This window comes from Ylistrum balloti, unplaced genomic scaffold (genome assembly GCF_031769215.1).
Source record: "Ylistrum balloti isolate Yb309-2 unplaced genomic scaffold, AGI_CSIRO_Ybal_v1 Utg369806, whole genome shotgun sequence".
NCBI classification, from domain to species: Eukaryota; Metazoa; Mollusca; class Bivalvia; order Pectinida; family Pectinidae; genus Ylistrum; species Ylistrum balloti.
In genome coordinates, this window is record NW_026781981.1 from 124469 (window position 1) to 149463 (window position 24995).

Below are 24995 nucleotides of genomic sequence, written 5' to 3' on the forward strand. Positions count from 1 at the left end.
CACACGATTATTGCTATTTCTATGTACATTTTGATATAAACATGTTATATAATTCGTATACATGATTTACATGTTTAAATATACAAAAGATTAATATGTTATTTACATGCACCATCTAATGTTCATCTCTTCAACACGACTTCATACACAGATCTACTATTGAGGTATTCTGAGAACGTACCTACATGTACCCAAGTTAAAAAGTATCACAATAAAATTTACTTCACAACAATAGAAACTATAAAGAAACAATAAATATAATGTATCACACTTCTTATTAGTAAAAATCAAAAAGTAAATGTTGGACTTCTATATAGAAAGTGGTTTGCAAGGAGATCGCTACTTTGATAGGACAAATAAATAGTATATTCTTTCAAATGTTCATGACTTTTCCAGCTGTTAATAATCTTTCCAAACGACAAATAATGTTCCAATGTACAAATTAAGCAAAAGTAGGTCAGTTATAAGAACAGAGGTACAAAAAACTGTTTAAATTAATAAATAAAAATTCAACTTTTCAGATTCTAAGGTTAGTAATGACATAAATATATCAAGGATGGGTCTCATGGACATATGTATGTAAAGTGGATTCGAATGAAAGGAACACAAATATGCCTTTCCACTCCATAATGATGTTAATATTGAAATGAAATCAGTTCTTCTGATTTAGACTCATGCAAGGTACTGGCTCTAATAGTTGTATTTATAAATAATAATCTACTTATATACTATAGATATTCTCACATGTACACATATTAGTAGAAGGTCAATCACATTACAAGTTGAATACAGTAGGCATTTGTTTAGAACAGTATTTTTTTCTTTATTTCACAAATAAATATTTTGTTGATAAGTTAACTGAAAGAAGACAATAAAAAGAGACCTTGAGTCTCTTTTACAAATTCTCTTGTCTCTGTGTAGACTTATACTGACCACCATAATTAGTATTACAATCTTATGTGTTAATGAAACAGAGAGTCAGACGAAGCCAAGTTACTATCCAATCTGATATGTTGTGCTCAATATTAATTTTACTTTCAGTATAATGTGTCACTCAAGTTTGTGCTTTGTAATGATTTTCCTGCAACAAGAGCAGCAACATAGAGACCCTGATACAGAATTCAATGGAATTTTTTCTCTGAAATCTTAATGTAATGCAGAGTTATCTGCTCTTGTGGGCAGATATTGATCATTACACCATTAGTTTTTGTCAGAAAATTCGACTCTCACAAACAAATGGGGTGACAAGGAAAACCTGCTCACAAGAGCAGATAACTCTGTAATAAGAAAAGAGGGATTTGAAACTTAACAGAAATTATCACCAGGTACGACAAATTTAGATGTTATGCTTGATACATACTATACAATCATGTATACCTCTCCTATTCATTTTTAAATGAGTATAGTTCCATATGTGCATGTGCACTCAATCTATTCTCATCTCATCTAATCAAATTTAATTATTCATTGGATATAAAAACTATTATGTAAGTTTAACGGGGCCATATCTTGTCCGATATCATTCACATACACAAAACAGGTACATGTATATTAAGATTCCTTACATGTGAAACATTTCTTCTGCTCCACCATGGAGAACACTCTATCTTAAGACACACTTATACCGAAGCCTCAACTTAATACATTACCAGCAAGTGTGAACGAACCACAACTCTCATTGTCCAAATATTGTCTCTCATTGTTGAACAGGAGCACACTTTATCAACATACAGCAGTCTTATAAACACACAAGTTGATAAATTTGTCTCTGGATGTCCATCCGCACACTTTAGTACTGGTTTATATGGACAGTTTTGCCAAACATAGCTAGCTGATGATTTTATCTTTGCCTTGTGATAACCATGGAAGGACAACCAGTCACAGCTAGCTAGACAAGTGCATCTTTTCCCTTGTTAGGTTTATGGAAATACAGCCAACCATAACTCTCTTGACAAGTGCATCTTTTCCCTTTATAAATCTGTGGAAGCACAGCCAACCACAGCTAGCTAGATATGTACATCTTTCTATTGTCTATGCAGGACAGTTGTGTCATCCATTGCAAGGTCGATGAGTACATATTTTCCTCGTAAAATCTATGGTGGGACATTCTCACTGCACAGCAGAGCTGAAAGAGTACACTTTCTACCATGGTAAATCTACTGCTGGTACTATACTTTATGGTGTGTACTGATCACATCTTCTTCTTTAGTTCTATGAAGATCACTTTCATCAACAGTACAACTTTCACCACACAGAGGAGCCAAAGTCTTTGTGTTTCTTGGCTCTCTTTAGTTCGCCACGAACTGTACACATCATCTTGGTTGTGAGGTCATCAATTTCTTCCGTCAAATTGAGTGACTGGTTCAGAGCGTCCTCATACTCCTGCAACCATACGTAATTGGTCATAACATTATTTTGGTAATAAGTATTGACTATATAGTAAATGATATCCAACAAGGGACATTTGATGATTAAGGTTTTACAATATTTTCAAACTTTTCATAGAGGAGGTGAACTTCACCCCTAATAAAGACAACAAAGTCACCTTCAGACAAACTATAATCCTAAACTTTCAAATGTCAGGTTATTTATCCAGTGAAATATCGTCCAAAAGGTTGAGAAAAAAATTTAGAAATTGAAATGTCGATAAATCACATTAGATACAAAGAAACATGAAATTTATTACAAAAAGATTTTAAACAATATATAACTAGACATTGTTAATGTTGTTAATTAAGGTTCAAATTTTCCATGCTTAACTTAAAATATGAAGTAGAAAGATTTTTAAAACTTTCTTTATATTTCCAAAAAAATTCTACAACAGACCATAATTCCTAATGTATCTTATTGTAGAGTATCAATTTTTTTGCAATATCATCCTTTCCCTGAAAAAAGTAGACAAAGCTCACAGCACACTCAGTAATAAATAGTATATAGATGTTATTAGTATCACAGTCTCTAATAACTGGTATAGAGATGTTATCAAAGTCATAGTAAACAATAACAAATTGGATTAGGCACAAGCCATCACATCTCACAACTTCTACCCAAGAAATGTACAGTGATGTTTATTAACAAGGGCATGCTGCCATGTCACCTCAATTCCAACCAAGGGAGATAAATCCCTCAGTTTTCACTATACCAATTACTTATTATCCTTGCCTTTTTTTCGAGAATCTGAGTGTAAATATTACAGTTTTTCAAATCATGCAATTTCAATGAGTTTGAATTAAGATTTTGTTGACCCGTCAATAATGTCTTAGTTTTCATATTTTCACTTTCATTGCTTGACATGGGCATCACAATTTTTAAATCACCCTTTTTCTCCCTTTCATTTTTAGATTACATGATCCCCACCAAGACAGCATATAAAACTGAGTAAGAAAATGCGACAGAAAATATTTGTAGAATAGTATTAATAATAGGTGTTGCTCTGGGTGACATACACACATTTAGCTTGCAACAAACTCATTCAAGCAGAAAATAGAGGTCACAGTAATTGAATGTCTCTGGATAGTGCAGTAATAATGCAGATATATCAACATAGTTTTAATGACTGTAAGGCTAACAGTATCAGAAAAGTGTGGAGCTTATGTACGTTTAAGTTCAAAGTTTTACTAATAAAAATGCATATACAAATCCACAAGATTGATATAATTGAAGCCATATTTATTTTGAAATAGAAAAAAACCCATAAAGCAATGTAAATGATTTAATGTATTTTAGTGCATAAACAGAGAGGGATGAGGTGCTTGTGGTACAAAGGAAGCATGCAAGTTTATAAAACATACTACATATATATATATATATATATAGACTGTGTGATGTTACAGAGGTTAGACAGACAACAAACACTAGTCTTTAATATTACAAGTATGTAGACTGTGTGATGTTACAACAGAGGTTAGACAGACACCAGACACAAGTCTATACAATTAAAGGTATATAGATTGAGGGATGTTACAGAGGTTAGACAGACAACAGACACAAGTCTATACAATTACAGGTATATAGACTGAGGGATGTGACAGAGGTTAGACAGACAATAGACACTAGTCTATAGTATTACAGGTATATAGACTGAGGGATGTTACAGAGGTTAGACAGACAATAGACACTAGTCTATATGGTTATAGGTATACAGACTGAGGGATGTTACAGAGGTTAGAAAGACAAGAGATCCAAGTCTATGCAAAATACTGCAGGATGTTACAGAGGTTAGACAGACAATAGACACTAGTCTATAATATTACAGGTATATAGACTGTGTGATGTTACAGAGGTTAGACAGACAATAGACACTAGTCTATATGGTTATAGGTATATAGACTGAGGGATGTTACAGAGTTAAGACAGACAACAGACACAAGCCTATAGTATTACAGGTATATAGACTGAGGGATGTTACAGAGGTAAGACAGACAATAGACACTAGTCCATAGTATTACAGGTATATAGACTGAGGGATGTTACAGAGGTTAGACAGACAACAGACACAAGTCTATAGTATTACAGGTATATAGACTGAGGGATGTTACAGAGGTTAGACAGACAACAGACACAAGTCTATAGTATTACAGGTATATAGACTGAGGGATGTTACAGAGGTAAGACAGACAATAGACACTAGTCTATAGTATTACAGGTATATAGACTGAGGGATGTTACAGAGGAAAGACAGACAATAAACACAAGTCTATACAATTACAGTTATATAGACTGAGGGATGTTACAGAGGTTAGACAGACAACAGACCCTAATGAAGGAGATGATCAATACAGGGAAATGTCATTATTTTTGACATGGATATTCTGAAAAAGTAAAGCCTTGAATTTTCTGATAAATTACTTTACAAGGTAACGCAAATTTGCCTAAATGTTTTCTCTGGCGATATGGGTAATAGCTGAAAAAGGCTGATAAAATTTCACATGCATGTAACTTCACATTAGTAACTACCAGATACTGAGAGCTTAAATATATAATTTCACAACTGTTAATACAGGAACATTGGCCTAAAGATAACTATTTGGGAATATCTACATCTGACACTAGGTCGCTTCACTTGATACCGACTGACCCTTATTGTGTGAGTGAAGAGTAACTGCTATCTGTACGGTCTGAACCGAGTGACATACCCCTTCATCAGAGTCATTGTTAGGTGGATTAGTCTCAACAGCAGTGCAGACACCATCACCACGGTCACCATGGCTGGGACTACCATGGTCACCATTTTTTACCTTTCTGTATCGCCGACCAGGTCTTCGCCGCCTCCTACCCGAACTTCTGCTCCTATTCCAAATTAACAATTCACAACATGCAGTCAAATTTTGTACCAAAATTAGCCATCTTGGCGCTGAACTCAATACACTTGATCAAATATAGACTCAGAAATATATATGTATATTATATATATTCTTCAAAAAAGTATTGTGTAAAGTGATACAAATTAATAAACAAGGACACTTTAATTTAGGAAAATCTTAGAATGCCATGTACTAGTTCATAAAATCAATTAATTTACATGTATCTTATTAGGTATTGAGATACTCTCCAAAACAATCTGACTACTAAATGGAGAATTGACAAATACATACAACTTGATTTACATATCCTACAGCAACTTTCTTTTACAAGGCATAATAATGACAATTTAACAGAAATTACAAGCATGATGTAAAGGGGAGATAACTCTAACACAAAGTATAGCAGGATCATCTTAATTCTCATTCATATATTCTTATTGGTAAATCTTATAATTTATCAAATTAAAAAGGAAATTTTCATCAACATGGAACTTATCTCTTGTCCATGAACTTGTCATCCACATCAAAACTCATCGCTCAAGTTTCATATGGTTTTAAGATGTAAGGTATATAACTACAAATAAGCTTCTCACAGAAGAAATAAAGAAAAAATGTATTTGTATCATGTGTCTTCTGCCATTTCCACTGCTACTTACCTTCTATGATAAAACTCATCCTCTGACTCGGCACTCTCACTCTCGCTGCGATACTCTCGAACAAGATAACGTGACCTCCTTTTGCCTTCAGGGGAGTAGTGGCGCACCCTGGTGGCTGATTTGGATCTTTGTCTTGGTCTTGTCCTTTAAAGAGAATTAATGAACATTCAATAAGTAAATGCATGTTATAAAGATAAAGTAAATATAATGCTTTAAAATTTACAAATGTTACAAAAGTTACAAATTTACAATGGTGTAAAAAATAAATCATATTATTTTACCTTCCATTTATTAAGACTTAATTACTGATCATAAAATATCAACAGCACACAGACAAGTGAATTACTGATAAAAAAGACAGAAGAGATATGTAGCGTTTCAGAAGATGGGATAATATATATATAGGATTCATCAGAAAATAAGTACAACATTGCTACTTTCTTTTTTGTATTTATCTGAAGTACCAAGTATATATACAGTATATATAATAGTTATGATAACTTAATAGAACACGGTACCTTCGGACTGGTTCTGGTAGTGTGTATACCACTGTGGGTCTGGCTGTTTGTGGAGCTGCTTCCTGTTCCGTGTGGGTGTGGTATCCTTCTCCTCCACAGAGTGGACAAACAGCATTATCTACAGTAGTTTCATACACTGGTTCAGTGGCTCCTGGCACCTGGTCTGTCAGGATATAAGCCACAGGTGCTGGTTGGTAGGTCTGACCTTGACCCTGAACATCCATGTCATCATAAGAGTATGTGCGCTGTTGTTGTGGTGATGAGGGAGTCCTGTATCGTGCCCTTGGGCTGTATCCAGCAGAGATAGGAGTTGAGTAATTGGCACTTCTGGGTGTGTATTGCTGAGTTGGTGTGGACTGTTGAGGCACTGCTGCATATACCTGAGGCTGGACATTGGCTGTGGGGTAGGCCCCATAATAAAGATTGGGTTGTGAACTGTAGCGTGCTGCCCTCTGTGGTGCCTGCTGTGGAGTGGCTGCCATCTGTGAAGGTTGGTGGTATCGTGGCACATAGTAACTAAACAACTGATCATCAGTGACAGTAGAGGCTGTGGCTCTTGTTGGTGACTGGTCAGATTCATATCCTGCTTGAGTCTGGGCTGCATTCTCAGAGGTTGTCTTGCGATACTTTTTGCGGATACGATGACGACCTCTAGGACGTGCCTCTTGTCCTGATTCCAAGGCAGCAGCTGTGGCTGCAGCGGCTGCTGCTGCTGCTTGTCTCCTAGGAGTGGCATAGGAATCAGCTGCAGCATAACCAAGAGGAATCTCAGCTCCATCATTAGGGTTATTCAGAGGGTACTTCCACCAATCATCCCAGTCTCTTACGCCTGCTCCTGAGAAAGAATTCGCTCTTCTTCGTGGACCTCTCATGAAGGCATAAGCATCCTCAGTGGGGTCAAAGTAGTGATAGTCATCCTGTTGCTGTTGTTGCTGTTGTTGAGGAGGTTGTGGTTGTTGAATTGGTACATGTTGGTGATGTTGATGGTGTTGCTGTTGTAGTGTCTGTTGGCGTTGTTCTTCTGTTGCCTTTTTGAATTCATCTCTAAGCCGGCCAATCTCATCCTGCAGAATCCTGAATTTCTCACTGGAATAAAGATATTTAAAAAATGACAAGTGCTATATCGAGCAGCAAAAATCTGAACACTGGCAATTTGAGCTTAAATAAAAATTACTAATTCTGACAACATCAGATTAACACCAACATATTTTATGAAATGAATCTTCTTGTGAACATGTGAAGATACTTTACCTTCCTTCAGATGCCTTAGTAGTAACTGTTGCTGCTTCTGAGCCCTCCAGAGTGTCATCACTATCTGACCCGACACTTCTATCAGCCATCACTTTAGGTTTTGTCTGTTCAGTTGGTCTTTCCTGAGTTTTCACATTTCCTCTGTGACCTCCACTCACCTCCCGACCTTTGGCCCCAGGAGTGGGGGGTCTCTCCACCCTTGCGACAGGTGGTGTCTGTGGTCGACGATGTTGCTGTGGTTGCCTGGTAACAGTGGCAGGTTTTTGTGCCTCTACTTTTGGCTCTTCAATGGGAATTTGTGGTGTTTGCTGTCTTGGAGTGTCTTCTCCCGATAAAAAGACATCCTGACTCTCATTAAAACTGACATTGGGGGTTGCCCGTGGTGTAAGGTGTTCCCCAGATATGTTTAGGGATGACCTGGAAACATCCCCTCTTGACTTTGCAGGCTTGCCTGGAGTACGAATAATAGGTTGATGTGGTTCTACCCGTGACTTCTGACTTTGTTTTGTTTGCTGTTGTCTAGGAGTGGCTGGAGGACGACCTACAACAGGACATGTAAACTTCTCATTAACGATTTCAAATCCTATGACATGTTAAAAATGTACATATATCTATAAGATTCTATCTGCCTTCTTTATTGTAAAATGTGCTGATGAATCACTAATTCTTAACTCACTAACTGTTTAAATATTTTGTTAAGAGATTATCTGACAATTCTTTATCTCTGAAATGGACATAAGAGAAACTTATGAAACAAGAGATTCTATATTCTAGACCAGAATACACCTAGTATTGTATCATAAAGATTATATCAACAGTCTTTTGCCTTTAAAGCAAAATATTCATATAGCAGAAATGTTCTTTACATTTGTAGTCAAATTTTTCCAAGAAACCTGAATTAACTCAAATCTAAAAGTACAAACCATTTATCACAAACCAGACAATACATTATTTTCTATACAATCCATATATATAATTTTATATATAACGAAGCTGTCAAGGCTTGATCATGTCATGTTTGGTTGTACTTTCTTGATTAAGGGTTTCTTCCCAGGCTAAATCTGTAACCATCTTGTATTTATGTATAATCATACTCTACACAAAAATTCAATATATTGTCCAATAAAACAAATTGTTTTTGTACAGCGACAAATTCAGCTTTCTACAGAGAACAAAATTGTGCTAAATTTTTAATATTATCATGTCTGACTTTAGAAAACAGGTTCCACAGCATTTTAAAAAAATGTAGTGACAAGGAACTTTTAAACTTCAAATGAAATAAATAGTGCTGCATCAACGATTATGTTAAATAGCTATGCTTTAGTATTATCATTTCATGAAGAAATATTTTTCATTTGAAATAACTGAAAACTCTACAGAAACAGAAGTTTGAAAATCTGGCACTATGCATACTAAAGATAGTACCTATATACACAAAGCTGAACAAAAATAAAACTTTTCATGAAAATTTCTTATAATAATGAAAAAAGGTCAATCTGCTCATCTAGAATCAACAAAAAGAAATGTTCAACCTCAGCAATACAGTTAACGTACAATGTAATAATGTCGCAAGATATGACAAGTAAAGATATACATGTATTACATATATACAGGGGTTGGGGGGAGGGGTAAAGTTTTCAGCAGTACAGCTATCATACATTGTAATAATGTCGTAAAATATGAAAATATGACAAGTAAAGATATATACATACATATATTACATATATACAGGGGTTGGGGGGAGGGGTTAAGTTTTCAGCAGTACAGTATAACGTATGACTTAGGGGGTATAGATATGTTTGTTACACTGTAATGTGACTGAGAGGTATACAGACATTTTTATATACTGTAATGTGATTGAGGGGTATACAGACATTTTTGATATACTGTAATGTGACTGAGGGGTATACAGTCATTTTTGATATACTGTAATGTGACTGAGGGGTATACAGTCATTTTTGATATACTGTAATGTGACTGAGGGGTATACAGACATTTTTGATATACTGTAATGTGACTGAGGGGTATACAGACATTTTTGATATACTGTAATGTGACTGAGGGGTATACAGTCATTTTTGATATACTGTAATGTGACTGAGGGGTATACAGACATTTTTGATAACAGCTGACTGATGGACTGAAGAACAGTCATACTGACTGACTTACAGAAAAGGTGCCTATCGTTCAGTGATAACAATAAATTTTCATTGCTGAAATTTTTGCAATAAGATTAGACTTAATCTTATTTTTTGGCTGTTTGTCTTTTTTTATCATAATTTTATATAGATTTTGTTTTGTTTTTGTTTGTTTTTTGTCTTTTTATTTCCAAATGACAATATTTGTAATCCACTGAAGATCCAAAATTGCGGTATTTAATGTATTTTTGTCTTCCATTCTCAGGTAACTTAGATATTTACTTTTTAGAACTTGTAAGAAGTAAACTGCTTTCTACTGATGTTTTTGTGGCAGGGACAAAAAACATCAAAAGGAGAAGTTACTAATACAGATCAGAATTTTGACAGAAAATGATACTTAAGTATGACAACTCATTATAAATGCTGGCAACTATGTAAATTATAAACAAAACTGAGGAGGTTCAAAATCCAAAACTGTAAACAAAGCAACACAGGGGCAGTTATGATGAAGCCTATCAACACAATACTATACACACAACATATATATATGATGGGTATATATCTAACCCCTCATGTCAGCTAGCCAACGTAAATTAACCGTGGCGTTCTCCTCCGATCTTAGTGTTTCTCCACCTGTGAAGAAATATTAAGCAGACATATGGATGGCTTCTTCTATCAATTATATTTCTTAAAGGAAAAAAAGACAAACAAGTGATGCTCTGTCATTCCAAGATGGATTCCAAAAAAATTGGCATTAACAGGTAACAGAGAATATGTTGAGAGAGTGGAACAAGAAAAAGGGCAATAACTCTAGTTTATATCAGAGTAGGAAACCTCTATGACCAGTAACTAATTTTTATAATGGTATAGATGTACCTAATGCAACTTAATAAATTGACAGACATACTGAGTTCAGTGACAAACTTTACAATGATAAAGATATCCCTTATACATTGACAGACATACTGAGCCCAGTGACAAACTTTACAATGATAAAGATCTCCCTTATACATTGACAGACATACTGAGCCCAGTGACAAACTTTACAATGATAAAGATTTCCCTATACAAGTTGATACATTGACAGACATACCGAGTATAAAGCTAAGTCAGCCGACTGTGTAGGCATCACTTGACGACTTCACAACCATGATAATCATTAATATGGAGGATGTCTTGTTATGTTTTACTACCAGTAGCAAATGTATTAAAACTGATCTGAGTTGCCCACCTGTAACTGTATTACTAAACTTACTATAACTTATCACAGCTAACCAGCTATGTCACCAAATAAACAATTTTCTCTCACCTCAACTTAGTAAAGAGACTCTAACCAAGTATATCATATAGTGAAGACGAGCGCTGCCATACAGCTTTATGATCTATAGTTACATACACTATCATTGTACAAGTATAACCTGACAAACTCTCACCTTCCTCTTCCTCCTGTATAGAGGCTTCTACCATACTGCGAGGTCGTTGTCGACTACGACGAGAGTGGTGAGAGGAGTCAAAACTCACATCACTTTCTGTCAGGGTGTAACTATCATCGGTGAAGTCCCTACTCATATCTGTGGTCATGTCACGTCGACTCCCTGACCTCAGTGACCCTCGAGATGAGGGTCGATCATCATGCCTTGTTCTCCCAGACCTAGCTGACCTTGAACTTGCAATGGAAGCTGTCTCTACGTCACGTGATCTGGACCTAGGTCTGTAAATAATAAATATATAAACGATGATACCTTAGGTTTCAGCGGAACAGGTAGAGCCTAGCCTTTCAAGTTGTTAGATTTCTGAGACAGGCAGTATACCCCTGCTTTAACCAACTTAGTGACTTAACAACAGTGTGTTGTTCATAATTGCCATGTAATTACAATAATTATACACAAATGTATTACAATCATTTTAACTTAAAAAAATTCACATATGTAGAAGACAGTAAATCTTTATAGATGTGTAATAGGACATTCTAATCTAATTAGGATTTTAAATCAGAATCTCTTCACAAATAAAGGGGAGACAATAATCAGTAGAAAATTATATGATTATCACATCTTAAAATTATAATTAAAGTATAAAAAGGTGTTATTAACATAGGAATTTAACATTAAAGAAATGATATAATCAGTAAAATCTATGATACGTGAATCTATGAAGTCCCACCTTTCTTCATTATCTGCTGGATGTCGTAACCGTAATGAGGGTTGAGCTTGGTCTTGATGCTGCAGTTGCTGTTGCCGTGACGACATCTGACTGACCTCTGACCCTACCATTGAACCTATAAACCCACTGTCTGCATCAGGAGCATTTCTCTGTTTTGTCATTTGTTTGAACTTTCCTGGCCCTGGAAGGCTGGAGAGATTGCCCGCTGTGGCCCCGCCTCCGTTAGTGTTGTCGTGTTCAGATATACCACTGTCACCAAGACTACTGAGGCTACCTCCATCTTGTCTCTACAGGAGATAAGACCATCAAGACTTCACTACAAAATCACAATTAATTACACCAGAAAAATATTTCCAAATCATTTAAAACAGAAGAACAAAAAATTACTATACGATGTATACAAGCAAAAGCTCTAGGCATCTTTGAGATGTACACCCCTGTATGCAACTCTTTCAGTAAAAAATTCAAGATTTCTCAAAAAAGTTTTACATTTATAGATTTCTCATTTAATTAAAGATGTAAACCCAGATCTGTTAGGAATGGCTTGTGCGGTATCTCAGTAGGATACATGTCTAACCAGATCTGTTAGGAACAGCTTGTGAGGTATCTCAGTAGGATACATGTCTAACCAGACAGATCTGTTAGGAACAGCTTGTGAGGTATCTCAGTAGGATACATGTCTAACCAGATCTGTTAGGAACAGCTTGTGAGGTATCTCAGTAGGATACATGTCTAACCAGATCTGTTAGGAACGACTTGTGAGTACCTCAAAAGGATACATTTTTAATTTTTTTAATTTTTACATGCTCAGAGGAAAAGTAGTGAGGACCAAATACCACCATCACAAGTGCAAGAGACATTAAATCTTAATCAAATCTATCAGATGTTTTACAGGACTAAAGGGACTTTTTATAACCTATCAAATTAACCTTGACAAATAACTTTCAACATCCAAGTGAGTCTAACTAACATTTTTCCTGACATGTGTAGGACAAACAACAGACACGACATTGTATGTGTTGCTGTTAAATATTAAGTAAGTGATAAAAGATGGAGGTTGTGAAGAAAACAAAAATCTATAACAAGCAACAAACCTGCCACTGCCATCTTTTCATGAACTAAAAACATATGATATGGATCATGTTTTCAGTACTGCATACGACAAGCTTAAAATTTTGTGATGAAATGTGTAATGATAATTTTATCTTAAATATTAAGTGAATAGTTTTGTTAAGTTATCTAGAGTTCCTTCTGGAGGAAATTGTATTTAGATAACAATTAAGTTTTTGTTGTCACTTTTAGAATTCAAATATTTACAAATAAATCTTTTGTGGAACTAGCTGTCAAAATTAGCAGCTTTGCAGTTTTCAGTGTTTAGGGATAATTCACCTTCTTGAGTCCATGTTTCCTGTCGGGGTGGTCATGCCTTCGAGGTCGAGGGAGCCTGGGGTTGGGGGAGTTCCTGTCTGGATCTCTAGGAGTCCCTCGTGAGGATAGGCTGCTTCGACTGCTGCTGACGCTGCTAGACTGGCGTAAACTGTTGTCCTGGGGTAGGCCACGAGGTGTGTCTGGGGAGGGATTACACATATCAATAGACACACAGTCATAACTATTGCTCTCAACTTATTATTAGACATTAAGTAAAAACTTACTTGTGTTTCTTTGAAGACTTAAACAAATCAAAGTAAACATGGTACTTACCTCCATTATACTCTGAGTACGACCTGTCCATCGACCAGTTGTGGGAATTGGTTGGTGTGTCTCTTCCCTAGCGACAGAAAATCTTCAGTATAAGAACCATTGTAATACACATTCCCCAGAAAAAAAGTTAAAGCCAGATATATTTCCATCACCATAAAGAATAATAACTCAGAGATACAAAACAGCTAGCTACAAACATTTTGTGATGAAATGTGTGATAATTTTATCTTAAATATTAAGTGAATATGTTATCTGTCCTTCAATTGTATTAGATAACAATTAAGCTTTTGTGTCACTTTTAGAATTCAAATATTTACAAATAAATCTTTTGTGGAACTAGCTGTCAAAATTATCCTACATTTGTAAGGAATTAATTAGATATTTTACCGGCTGATAATAAAAGACATAAATATTAATCTAAATCTGATAACATCTGACTTTCTACTGTCTGAATACCTACCCTGGTAAATGATCTGATCTCATACCTAACCTGGTAAATGATCTGATCTCATACCTACCCTGATCACATACCTACCCAGATAAATGATCTGATCTCATACCTACCCTGGTAAATGATCTGATCTCATACCTAACCTGGTAAATGATCTGATCTCATACCTACCCTGGTAAATGATCTGATCTCATACCTACCCAGATAAATGATCTGATCTCATACCTACCCTGGTAAATGATCACATACCTACCCAGATAAATCACCATAAAGAATAATAACTCAGAGATACAAAACAGCTAGCTACAAACATGTGACCTGTGTAAACCCTACAATATGATGTCCATCAATACATACCAGTGTACCCAGATAAATGATCTGATCACATACCTACATTTGTAAGGAATTAATTAGATATTTTACCCTGATAATAAAAGACATAAATATTAATCTAAACATCTGACTTTCATACCTCTGATCTGATCTGAATACCTACCCTGGTAAATGATCTGATCTCATACCTATCCTGGTTTAAATGATCTGATCTAAGTAACACCTACCCTGGAAAATGATTGGTTCTGGACACTAGCCATCTGTTCACGTTGTTGCACCTGTTGACTTGGGCGTCGCCCCATGACAGGGGAGGCAACTGACATTCGCCTTCCATCCTCATCTCGCTCCTGCAGTTGTTCCCACCTGTTGTTAGAGTTCACAGTTAGTGTTAAATGTGTTTGTATATAAAGCTATGTCATCTCCTAAGATATATACACAATATTGTAAATTCTGGAGAGAACTGAATCAACTTGGAAGATCATTTATTCATCACTAAAAATGTCTTAACTAGAAATTGATATAATTATGCCACAATTTCACAGATTCAATTAGAATATCATCATAATTATCATGTACAATATATCAGTAACATACAGCAGTTCCTGTATACATGTATATCAAAACATATTTAGTACTTCTCTGAAAAATTATGTGACCATTGATATCTGTTTTCAAAAGAGTCCAACTTTATTACCATAGTAAACTTTTGTATTTTTAATTTCAAATCTCCCTAAAAACAAAACCATTCAATTCATTAACTTTCGCAACATTTAACTATAAAGTGTTGATGCAACATTAACACTGGCTCATCAGATATGAATCAGAAGTATGGAGCTTTTTAGTATAATTGGCTTTTTAAGAAGAAATTTTTAGACTATCAGGTTTTGGACATCTACAATTAATTGATAGCCAATTTGGTACTAACAATACCAAAACACATCAAATGTCAGCTTAACACCCTCAATGAGCAGTGAGAAGATGAACAAAATCTTATCATTTCTTGAATTTTGAAAGTTAAATTAAGGGTCATAAAATATGTTAACTGTAACCAAAAATGAATGTGACCAGCAAAACATGATACAGCTACATAATATATACCAAACTTCAGTTCAATGTCTCAATTTGTCAAAGAGTAAATTAACAGAAACCAAAATAATGATAAAATGATGGGATAATGACCCTTGCCATTTTATTGCAAGGATATAATGATATGGAATATTGATCAGAACAATTAGTTATACTGACATCTGATAACAAACCTGTCGCATAAAATATTTCTTAGTTCACCCTAGAAATGTCACGATATCTATGATAGGAGAGCTACTCTTACAGAACTGTAACCTATCACTCTAAACTCTACAGAAAGATATCATTCAGTCAGAGACTGGATATGCAGTACAGGCCTGATCACCAGCATCATTGTAACTATTGGTGATCGGATTCTATCAGAAATAGCTTATACAAATGCTGAAAATTCTTCACATAGTACATGAAAAAGGTATATACTACTCATTATTTCAATCTTTCTTATTTCTTTTTTTTTTTTTTTGGGATGGACACACATTTGGAAAAGAAAAAATATTGTTTTGATGTGTGCTTCAACAAGAACATAGACACTCACAAGAGGCCCAATGGACCTGTATTGCTCACCTTGACAATTCAATAAATGACTTTTTGAACAGCATTATTAGAAATACTTCTCCATATAAGGTCCTGTTTATCAGTTGCAGAAAAAAAGCTTCATTTCGTTATATGATATTCCCAAGTCCCAAGGATAACTCGAACACTTAACCATTCTTCCTGTATTTTGCAAACCCTCTCTCTTTTGAAATGGTTCCCTTCTACCTAACTTTGCTCCTTACTATTTTTAAAGACATTTTGAAAGAAGGGCACAAAATTGATGGATGGATTGACGATGGATATCATGCCACAGATGGTGAGCAGAAAAATAATTTCTAGCAAATACTCATGTGCAGAACAACAGAGTGACAATATCACAACAGGAAATGTGAAGGGTTCCAAATGCTTGATACTTAATTAATTCTCTGTCTACATATTATTTTCACTTTTTTAATTGAGTCCTACATTTCACAAATTATAATAAGAAATTTGCATAAAACTTTTCTGAATATCTAGTTATAATTTTACTGTTTAATATTAACTTAAACATGCAAAAATAGTGCAATTACTTAGGAAAATTTTTAAAATAACAAAAGCTAATGATAGAGAGGGTGTAAAAGACTAAAGAAATTGGACTAATGCGAACAGATCAGGAATCTATACTAAAAGGTAATAGACACATTAAAACAGCTTACTTCTTCCTTCTGTATGAACTTGTGGGGTGAAATCAAATAAAACATTAAACATCATGTTCATCACACTAAACTAAACATTATTTTAATACAAAAGAAAAATGAATTCCAACCTGTATTAAATTAACATTCTTTTTCAGTCCAATCTGATAAGCACTTCACTTATCCAATTCATAAGTATTTGATAACAAGTCTTAGAAAACTGAGTATACTTTTGGAATATCTGAATGTGTGTATCAATATCAATCCAACCTATTGTTAAATATTAATTCCTAGATGCAAGGTAAATTTGTGAGAAAATCAAGGAACAGTGTGAATGGGGATGATATGAGTATTAAGGTGTGTCATTATATATAACCTCTCCAGGATCCAACTTTCACTTGGTATGATTTTTTTCTACCACCAATTGTTTTCCATAGCTATGTAACCTCCCTTTCAAGCTGGTGACTAGAAAGTGAGGCTGCATAGCTATCAATCTGCTGTCACAAGACAAAACAATAACCGTGCATCAGGAAGGGGAGACAACCAGCAAGGGGAGACAACCAGTACTGTGCAAACCAGTGATACATTGGACAATGATTTACCTGGCCGGTTCATCGTCTAAATCACTACCTGTTTGGCTAACATCAGAGGCAAACGAGATTTCTAGGCCTTGACTGCAATTACGGGAAATCAATAGTACAAATTTCCCGTGTTATTACCGTAACAGTCTGGCTATAATTAATATTGATTACTAGTTATGTTTTTTATTATGTCGTTGTTTCTGGTCCTTTTCATTCTGTCCTCATTTCTGACAATTACCGTGGGACCTTCGACACAATATTATCTTTTGTTTTACAAAGCAATCTATCATAAAATGTACTGAAAGAAAGATAAAAATACCTGGGTAATAACTGCTGACAAATGAGTAATACGATACCTGTATGTATATCTACAGGTAAAAACAATCCAGGATATCCTATAGGAGACCAATACAATGTAATGATATCATGAAACTTAATACTAATCATTAATAACATTTCTGAATCAATTAAATAACAGTTAAATTACCTTTCTTGCAATTCTTTAGGCATCTTGAATATTTCTGGCTCTGAATTACAGATGTGTTTCAGTTTCTGGAGAATGAAAGAAAAACATTAATAATTGTAGAATTAACAGAAGATAAATGTACGAATATTGTGCTTAATGTGATAAAATACAATCTGACATGTACGATAGCAATACTGATTTTCATATCATGTGACAAGTATAAGCTTGCAATTTTTTGACATCATTCTCAAATCTCCATTCTCAAATCTCAACCAATTCTCAGACAATGTTTTTTGTACTTTATAATTCATCACTTTGTACAAATATATTTTATACATGTTTTTCAGAAAACATTTAAGATTCTACAACAAGAAAATAAAAGCATGTGCTGGAGACAGAGAATCTTATGTTAAGGGTGTGTATGTGCCTTAAGGATGGTGGGTTTTCTAGTGGAGGACAAGGGGTGGGCAGGGCCATTAAATACAGACTCTCAGTTCAGAAAGTTTTTCTTCAGTAAGATGTAGTCAATAGTTCACAGGAATTTAAAAATCATCAACACAAAAAACAAAAAAAAACAATACAGTAAGTCTATCAAAAATGTGAAGCAAACAGGGATTTAATTCACACAAAGGTCTGATAAACCGATACTTAACACAGTATCATTTGTTGTTTGTTTATAACTATAGGTAAAGTGTGGGAAAACAGTAAACATTGAAGCTGTCTCATAGTGTTAGCTCGGTCTGGTACTATACACTATTGTCTTCAATTAAAGTTGTAGAACATCATTTATTTGTTTGTTTGAATTAAAGTTTACCTTAACAGATCTGTTGTTTATTTGTTTGTGGTAATTAATGCCAATAGATAAACATCTGTACCAGTAGTAAAAGAATGATCAGTGTAGGTTATGGTCTGTTAAAGATCCAGAACTTGTCTAAAATCTTCTGCCTTCTATTATAAATACATCTAAAACATGTTCCTAGCCATTTTGTTAACAACCCTGTGTATCTGAACAGTTTGATTCCATATTTTTCTTTATACCTGTACCCTTTTATACCCCTACCCTAACCATATCTAAATTGTAAATATGATGTTGTTTATAAACATCAATTTGTCAGAACAAATAGAAATTAGTGAAATTACATCAAACTCTGTATCTCACTAGTGTTTTTTTCTCTTTATTAATAAGAATATTATAAAACTTCTCCTATATAGCACAACAAACTGTCCCACGAGACCATTTCTCTGTATGAAACTCTCCCTGACAAGAAGCTAGACAGGACATTTGACATTTGTTGTCATTTTGATTTAACTTATTGATTTGGGTTGTCTTTATCTTGGCATTAGACTTAACAAGTGACATTCTAGGAGAAGTGGTATCCTAAGGTTTAAAATTCTATATTCCTGGCGGTGTAAAATAATCGGTCAGCAAAACTCAAAAAGGTTTCCATTCTCCAGTCACGTTTAATATCCAATGTAGAACAGCTGATCCTGTCTACCCCCCATTACCTATCATTGTAGAACAGCTGACCCTGTCTAACCCTATACCTATCATTGTAGAACAGCTGACCCTGTCTACCCCCATTACCTATCATTGTAGAACAGCTGACCCTGTCTACCCTCCCCCACCCTATATCTATAACTGTAGAACAGCTGACCCTGTCTACCCTCCCCCACCCTATATCTATAACTGTAGAACAGCTGACCCTGTCTACCCTCCCCCACCCTATATCTATAACTGTAGAACAGCTGACCCTGTCTACCCTCTCCCACCCTATATCTATAACTGTAGAACAGCTGACCCTGTCTAACCCTCCCCCACCCTATATCTATAACTGTAGAACAGCTGTCTACCCTCCCCCACCCTGTCTGACCCTGTCTACCCCCCCCCCCCCCACCCTATATCTATAACTGTAGAAACTGAACAGCTGACCCTGTCAGCTCCCCCACCCCCTGTAGAACCCTGACCCCCACCCTATATCTATATCTGACTGTAGAACAGCTGACCAGGTCTACCCCTATATCTGTCTACCCCTATATCTATTACTGTAGAACAGCTGACCATGTCTACCCCTATATCTATCATTGTAGAACAGCTGACCCCTGTCTACCCCTATATCTATTACTGTAGAACAGCTGACCCCTGTCTACCCCTATATCTATAACTGTAGAACAGCTGACCCCTTTCTACCCCTATATCTATCATTGTAGAACAGCTGACCCCTGTCTTCCCCTATATCTATCTTATGTACTTCACCATAACCAGATGGGTATAAAACTGTGTACATGTTGTGAACTTATAGACCTATAATCTATAAAGCTTATCATTGTAAATCGTCTTAGCACAGTGGTCCTCCATTAAAATTATATGTAAACACTTACACATTAAATGTTTGAAAAAATGCCAAGACCATTGTAAGTTACCTTCACCGTCTAAACTCTAAAACTGCTATGCTATAGTAAAAAGTTCGAGCTAAATGGCATTCTGTGCTTTGTGATGTGATTCTGTTCAATGAATAAATACCTAACACACAGTAATAGCGTTTCAGCAAGGCCATGCGGTCACAAAAATTGTTGACATATGCCAAGACTCAGTGTAATAACAACAGGTAATGCAAATCTGAACTCATGATGAATGGCATCAAACTTGGACTCTATCAAACATAACTGATGAAGGAAAACCATTTTTAAGTCGTGCCTTCTCTGGGCCATGTACTCATGATCTACTGCACTAAATCAGGACATTTGTATTACAATTCACAAAGGCAAAACCCTTTTTAGACTAGTGCTCTGTCCAGGCCATGATCCCAGGATCTACAAATGGACTAGCCAAGAAATAGTACTACTACCTAACCATTACATCACCATAAATTTCTGAAAAAATGTTTGGATATCATAGTAATGTGACTAAAGACAAGAAATTCTTGACATGATCATTAAGTGGCAAACTGTAGATTTATTGTAACACTGGATGTAGTGCAAATGGTCAAGAATTAATTGCTTCATTTTAAAATTGAAAAAAGACAAGAAAATTGACAGGCACAAGAGGAGAAAAAATTTTCACGTAGAGGGGGATAACTCAGAACCATTCCTTTCAAAGGATTTAATGAAATGTGAAAGCCTAAAGGACACAATGTATTATGCCAAGTTTGAAAGAAACATTCTATTACTTTATACTTGACCTGACTATACTAGAAACTGGCAGTTAGACTGGGTTTACTAATACATATATATACACCTGTAGTTGGATGAGAGCCAGATTAAGATTTTTTGACAGCTCAACATCACTGTTTATCCTAACTGTTTTCTGTCATGTCAGCACTACCCCACTACATATGTCACCCAAACATATCAGGGACCTGGATCCCATGATCTCGTGTCATTAGGTTCTATGAGACAAAAGTTTATTTGGTTGAAGGATTTCATGTTCGGTCAAAATCAATATCTGTTTTTTATTCTTTAACTTCCACCAATCCTTAGCTACCTATATGGGGGCATGTTACCTGTTGTTCACCTGTCATCAGAGACAGGTGTTCATTACCACTGGTGAATCAGGTGCCCCTATTTTTAAATTTACAGTTTTTTATGCTTTGTTCTGGTATCCGTAAAATTTCAAATCCTTAAAACTTTGCCCTATTTCTTAAGTCAGGCCATCAAATTCCTGTCCAGTACTTAGCAAGGTGGGAGGCCTACCTTTAATTAATGATAGGTGTATAATGATATACATAAGTACCTTTACTACAGGTAAACCATATCCTTTATATCAGTTTATAATCATAAATAACAACTTTAAAGAAAAAAATAACTGCATTACATTTGGCCTAAAAAGGAAATAAAATAAAAATTACTAAAGATAATAAACTAAAAAGAGAAAAAAAAAGAATGGATTCCCACGTTCTCATGTATGTAAGAATCATTGTTTCATGAACTTGCCAAAATTGTCATATATAACCTTTGACCTTTAACCTTGCCTGATGAACTTGATACTACAGGGTAAGTATGAAATGAACCAAATCAGTTGAAAGGTTATCAAGATATTATAGTTTTTTTTCAGAAGAGTAGTGACGGGCAAGATGGGAAGGAACCGGACAAACAAACACACTATATATGTAGCCCATTCCACCCCACTCCTGACACCTCCCCCTTCCCCCCCCCCCCCCCACCCACCCACCCAAATAAAACTATGGAGACAGACCAGTCATATTCTTATTCACTGGAAACACACTGTCAGGGTTTTACAACTAAATACTACAGGATCGTTAAAACACAGAGGTCCTACCGTTTAAATATCAATTAGTAAATAATTTACTTACCTTGACTAAATTATCAATTTCCTTGTCTCGTTCGGGTGTTTGTGCCATCTGTTTCAGTCGACGGTACCTATCCATCAAGTTGTTATACTCCACATGCAGGCGATTGACGGAGTCCTGAAACTCTTGTTCCTTGTGAGGCTTGACTAGATCATCACCAGCCATGGCACTGGTGATTTTCTTTTTAGTGTGATCTATGGCACGACCTTCGACATCACTACTATCCAATGAAACATCACCGTTTGCTTGTGTACGATTACTCTGGAATGGCTGTCGTTCTGAAGATTTCTTTTGTCTATTCTCGTCCACTTTTTCATGAATTTCATCAAATTTCATTCCCAATCGAAATAATTCTCCTTCCAGTTCCTTTTCTTGATCAAAATTCACGTCTCCAACATTGGCATTGGCACGTTTTAACACATTGTAATCCTCTTTTGATTGAAGATAGTCCCTGCGCAATTTTTCATGGTCTGTCCGAATTTTTTCAAACACTTTTTCCTGTTCATCATGTGTCAATTGCTGTTCATCCAACAAAGTTTTGAAGGATTCCATCTGACAATGAAATGAAGGAAAACATTGTAAAATCTACAATTCTCTTTTACTTTCTTTAGTCTGATTCATCATAAGTCAGACTGGCTCATGGCACAATTACTGATCTACAGTTAATCTTATATAAAATTGTACAAGTAGCCAGATATATTAAAAATAAAGACGACTGACCTGGAGGCTGACCTGTGAAAGGTCTTTGATTATCCCAGTATCTAGAAATACTAGAAATGGAGATGACTGACCTTGAGACTGACCTCTGTACATCGATTGATCCTTAAGGAAGGTGAACATTTTCATGTTTTCCAGTTTTCCTCCCAAAAATAATATTTTGTTTTTATCATCTTACTAACTGGCAGAATTGTTAAAGATTTTAGATTATCAACACTATAATATCATAATACATTAACAAACACAAGTGTAAATGTCCAAACCAAAACCTAATATACCTGATCTGTTCTTTACATTTCTCTGTATCTGCTTAAATGACATTTATATAAAATATCAATTCACAAGCACGACAACATAGTTCAATGTGTATATTTACAGACTTAACCTTATGAACAGTGTCAACTTCTATCAATGTGATGCCCACATCTTCTGATATCAAAATGAGAATATATTCAGTCAACTTCATTCAATTTCAATTAAATCTGTTTATAATGTCTTAACCATTTTCAATAGAAGCAGATAAGGAAATAAATACAAATGTTAATATTACTGAAAGCCTTTATCCTTATACCATGCTGAATGAATTTATCCCCACAAAAAAAGCATGCTTTTATAAGGCAAAGGTAAAGAGTGGGTCTATGTACAATGTGTATCGATAATTGAAGATTAGTCCTGATTCAAGCTGAGAGGACCAACACAACACCCCCGGATCAAAGTCAGGGGATGGGCTTATTACAGGAGCATGAAACAACATTTGATGGTAAACATACAGAATAGTGATGGATCTGGTAGGCCTATTGCCAAGTATGGACTAACAGGTATGATTGCTAAAACGGTACACTTTGTACTACCTATGTGGATATCTGGGCTAATCAGCTGATCTGTATCAGTGTGCTTGTAAGTTATAATGACCAACTCAAACAGGAAATAAACTCATCAACATGAAGAACAGAACTAAATGTCAAAGCCATGATTGCATATATTGTTTCATCTACAACAGAACCACATAAACACTCAGGGAACGTACTGTAAACATACCCGATTTAGTGAAATACAATTTTGGTGTATTATCACTTTTTGAATAAGTGCATAAATGAACTTCTGCAATGCTGAATTTGGACAATTCTGAATTCATGCAAGGATATATTTTCATAATGATGAATTCATGCAACAATGAATTCCTTCAATGAAGAATCCACACAAGAATGAATTCATACAAGGATGAATTTGTCCAATGATAATGTTCGTATCAATTAATTTGTACAATGATGAATTCATACATAAGTAATATTGTTTTATCTAAACAATATATAATAATTTTAGTATGAAAATCACTACTATAAGATAGCCACTAAAACAACTACATACATTTATAGTAATAGTTCAGCCCATTATCGGGTTTAATGCAACCCAATGTGGTTTAAGCCCTTCCAAGGAAACTCATGGATTGTTCTGTGCCTTGGGCAGGACATATCACCAATTAATCTGGATGTTATGTGGTAAGCCTCCCACATGATGTTCAGTGAGGTATCCACAAGATATCACAAGGAGACCCTAGTTCGAAACTACCTTGGCTACTTACTGAACTATGGACCCCGCAAACCAAACATATTTGTTCCCTGATATTGTCAATTCTACATGCACCTACCCTGTCATCAAGGCCATTGGCCTGAAAGATGAGGCCGAGCTTGACACTTTCCGCTCCATTTTCCGACGATAGCGCCATGTTCCGTGCCTCCCTCTCAGCGTTACCGTTAGTGAGTGCAGACTCGGACTGAGACCTGAACTTGTTCTTTGAGCCTTGGCCCTGGTCATTGTAAGAGTCAGCAGCGGTACTGTCTGAAATCAAAAGCGGATTTTCACCATATTGATGTAGGTCTACAGTCCATGTCAATTTATTTAGCAATGTACAATATAAATATAAGATTATTAAATGCCTGTTTACAAGATATAAGATAAATATTGCCCGCTGTATTATCCTCCATTGGTATCTCATTTTATCTAGTCAGTCAGTGACTTATAAACACAGTAATACTGGTAAATATTCCTAAGCCTTGTTCATTATGCCTGAAATTGGTGTTGATATTGATCATGTGTTTTCCACAAACACTATTTC

At 35.4% G+C, this 24995-nt stretch overlaps 1 protein-coding gene across 1 annotated transcript in view; it reads right to left on the bottom strand.

Moving 5' to 3' along the window:
- Positions 1-2244: 2244 nt before the first annotated feature.
- Positions 2245-24995, bottom strand: part of LOC132544669 (uncharacterized) — a 37505-nt gene continuing 14754 nt past the window's right edge. Inside the window, exons 4-17 of the mRNA XM_060208292.1 lie at positions 24528-24718; positions 22166-22714; positions 17877-17941; positions 17411-17482; positions 14742-14877; positions 13731-13797; positions 13419-13597; positions 12030-12316; positions 11300-11577; positions 7729-8269; positions 6478-7563; positions 5960-6103; positions 5238-5289; positions 2245-2382 (exon numbers count right to left, since the gene is read on the bottom strand). Of these exons, the coding sequence (XP_060064275.1) occupies positions 2245-2382; positions 5238-5289; positions 5960-6103; positions 6478-7563; positions 7729-8269; positions 11300-11577; positions 12030-12316; positions 13419-13597; positions 13731-13797; positions 14742-14877; positions 17411-17482; positions 17877-17941; positions 22166-22714; positions 24528-24718 (3785 nt within the window). The remainder of the gene's footprint in view (positions 2383-5237; positions 5290-5959; positions 6104-6477; positions 7564-7728; positions 8270-11299; positions 11578-12029; positions 12317-13418; positions 13598-13730; positions 13798-14741; positions 14878-17410; positions 17483-17876; positions 17942-22165; positions 22715-24527; positions 24719-24995) is intronic.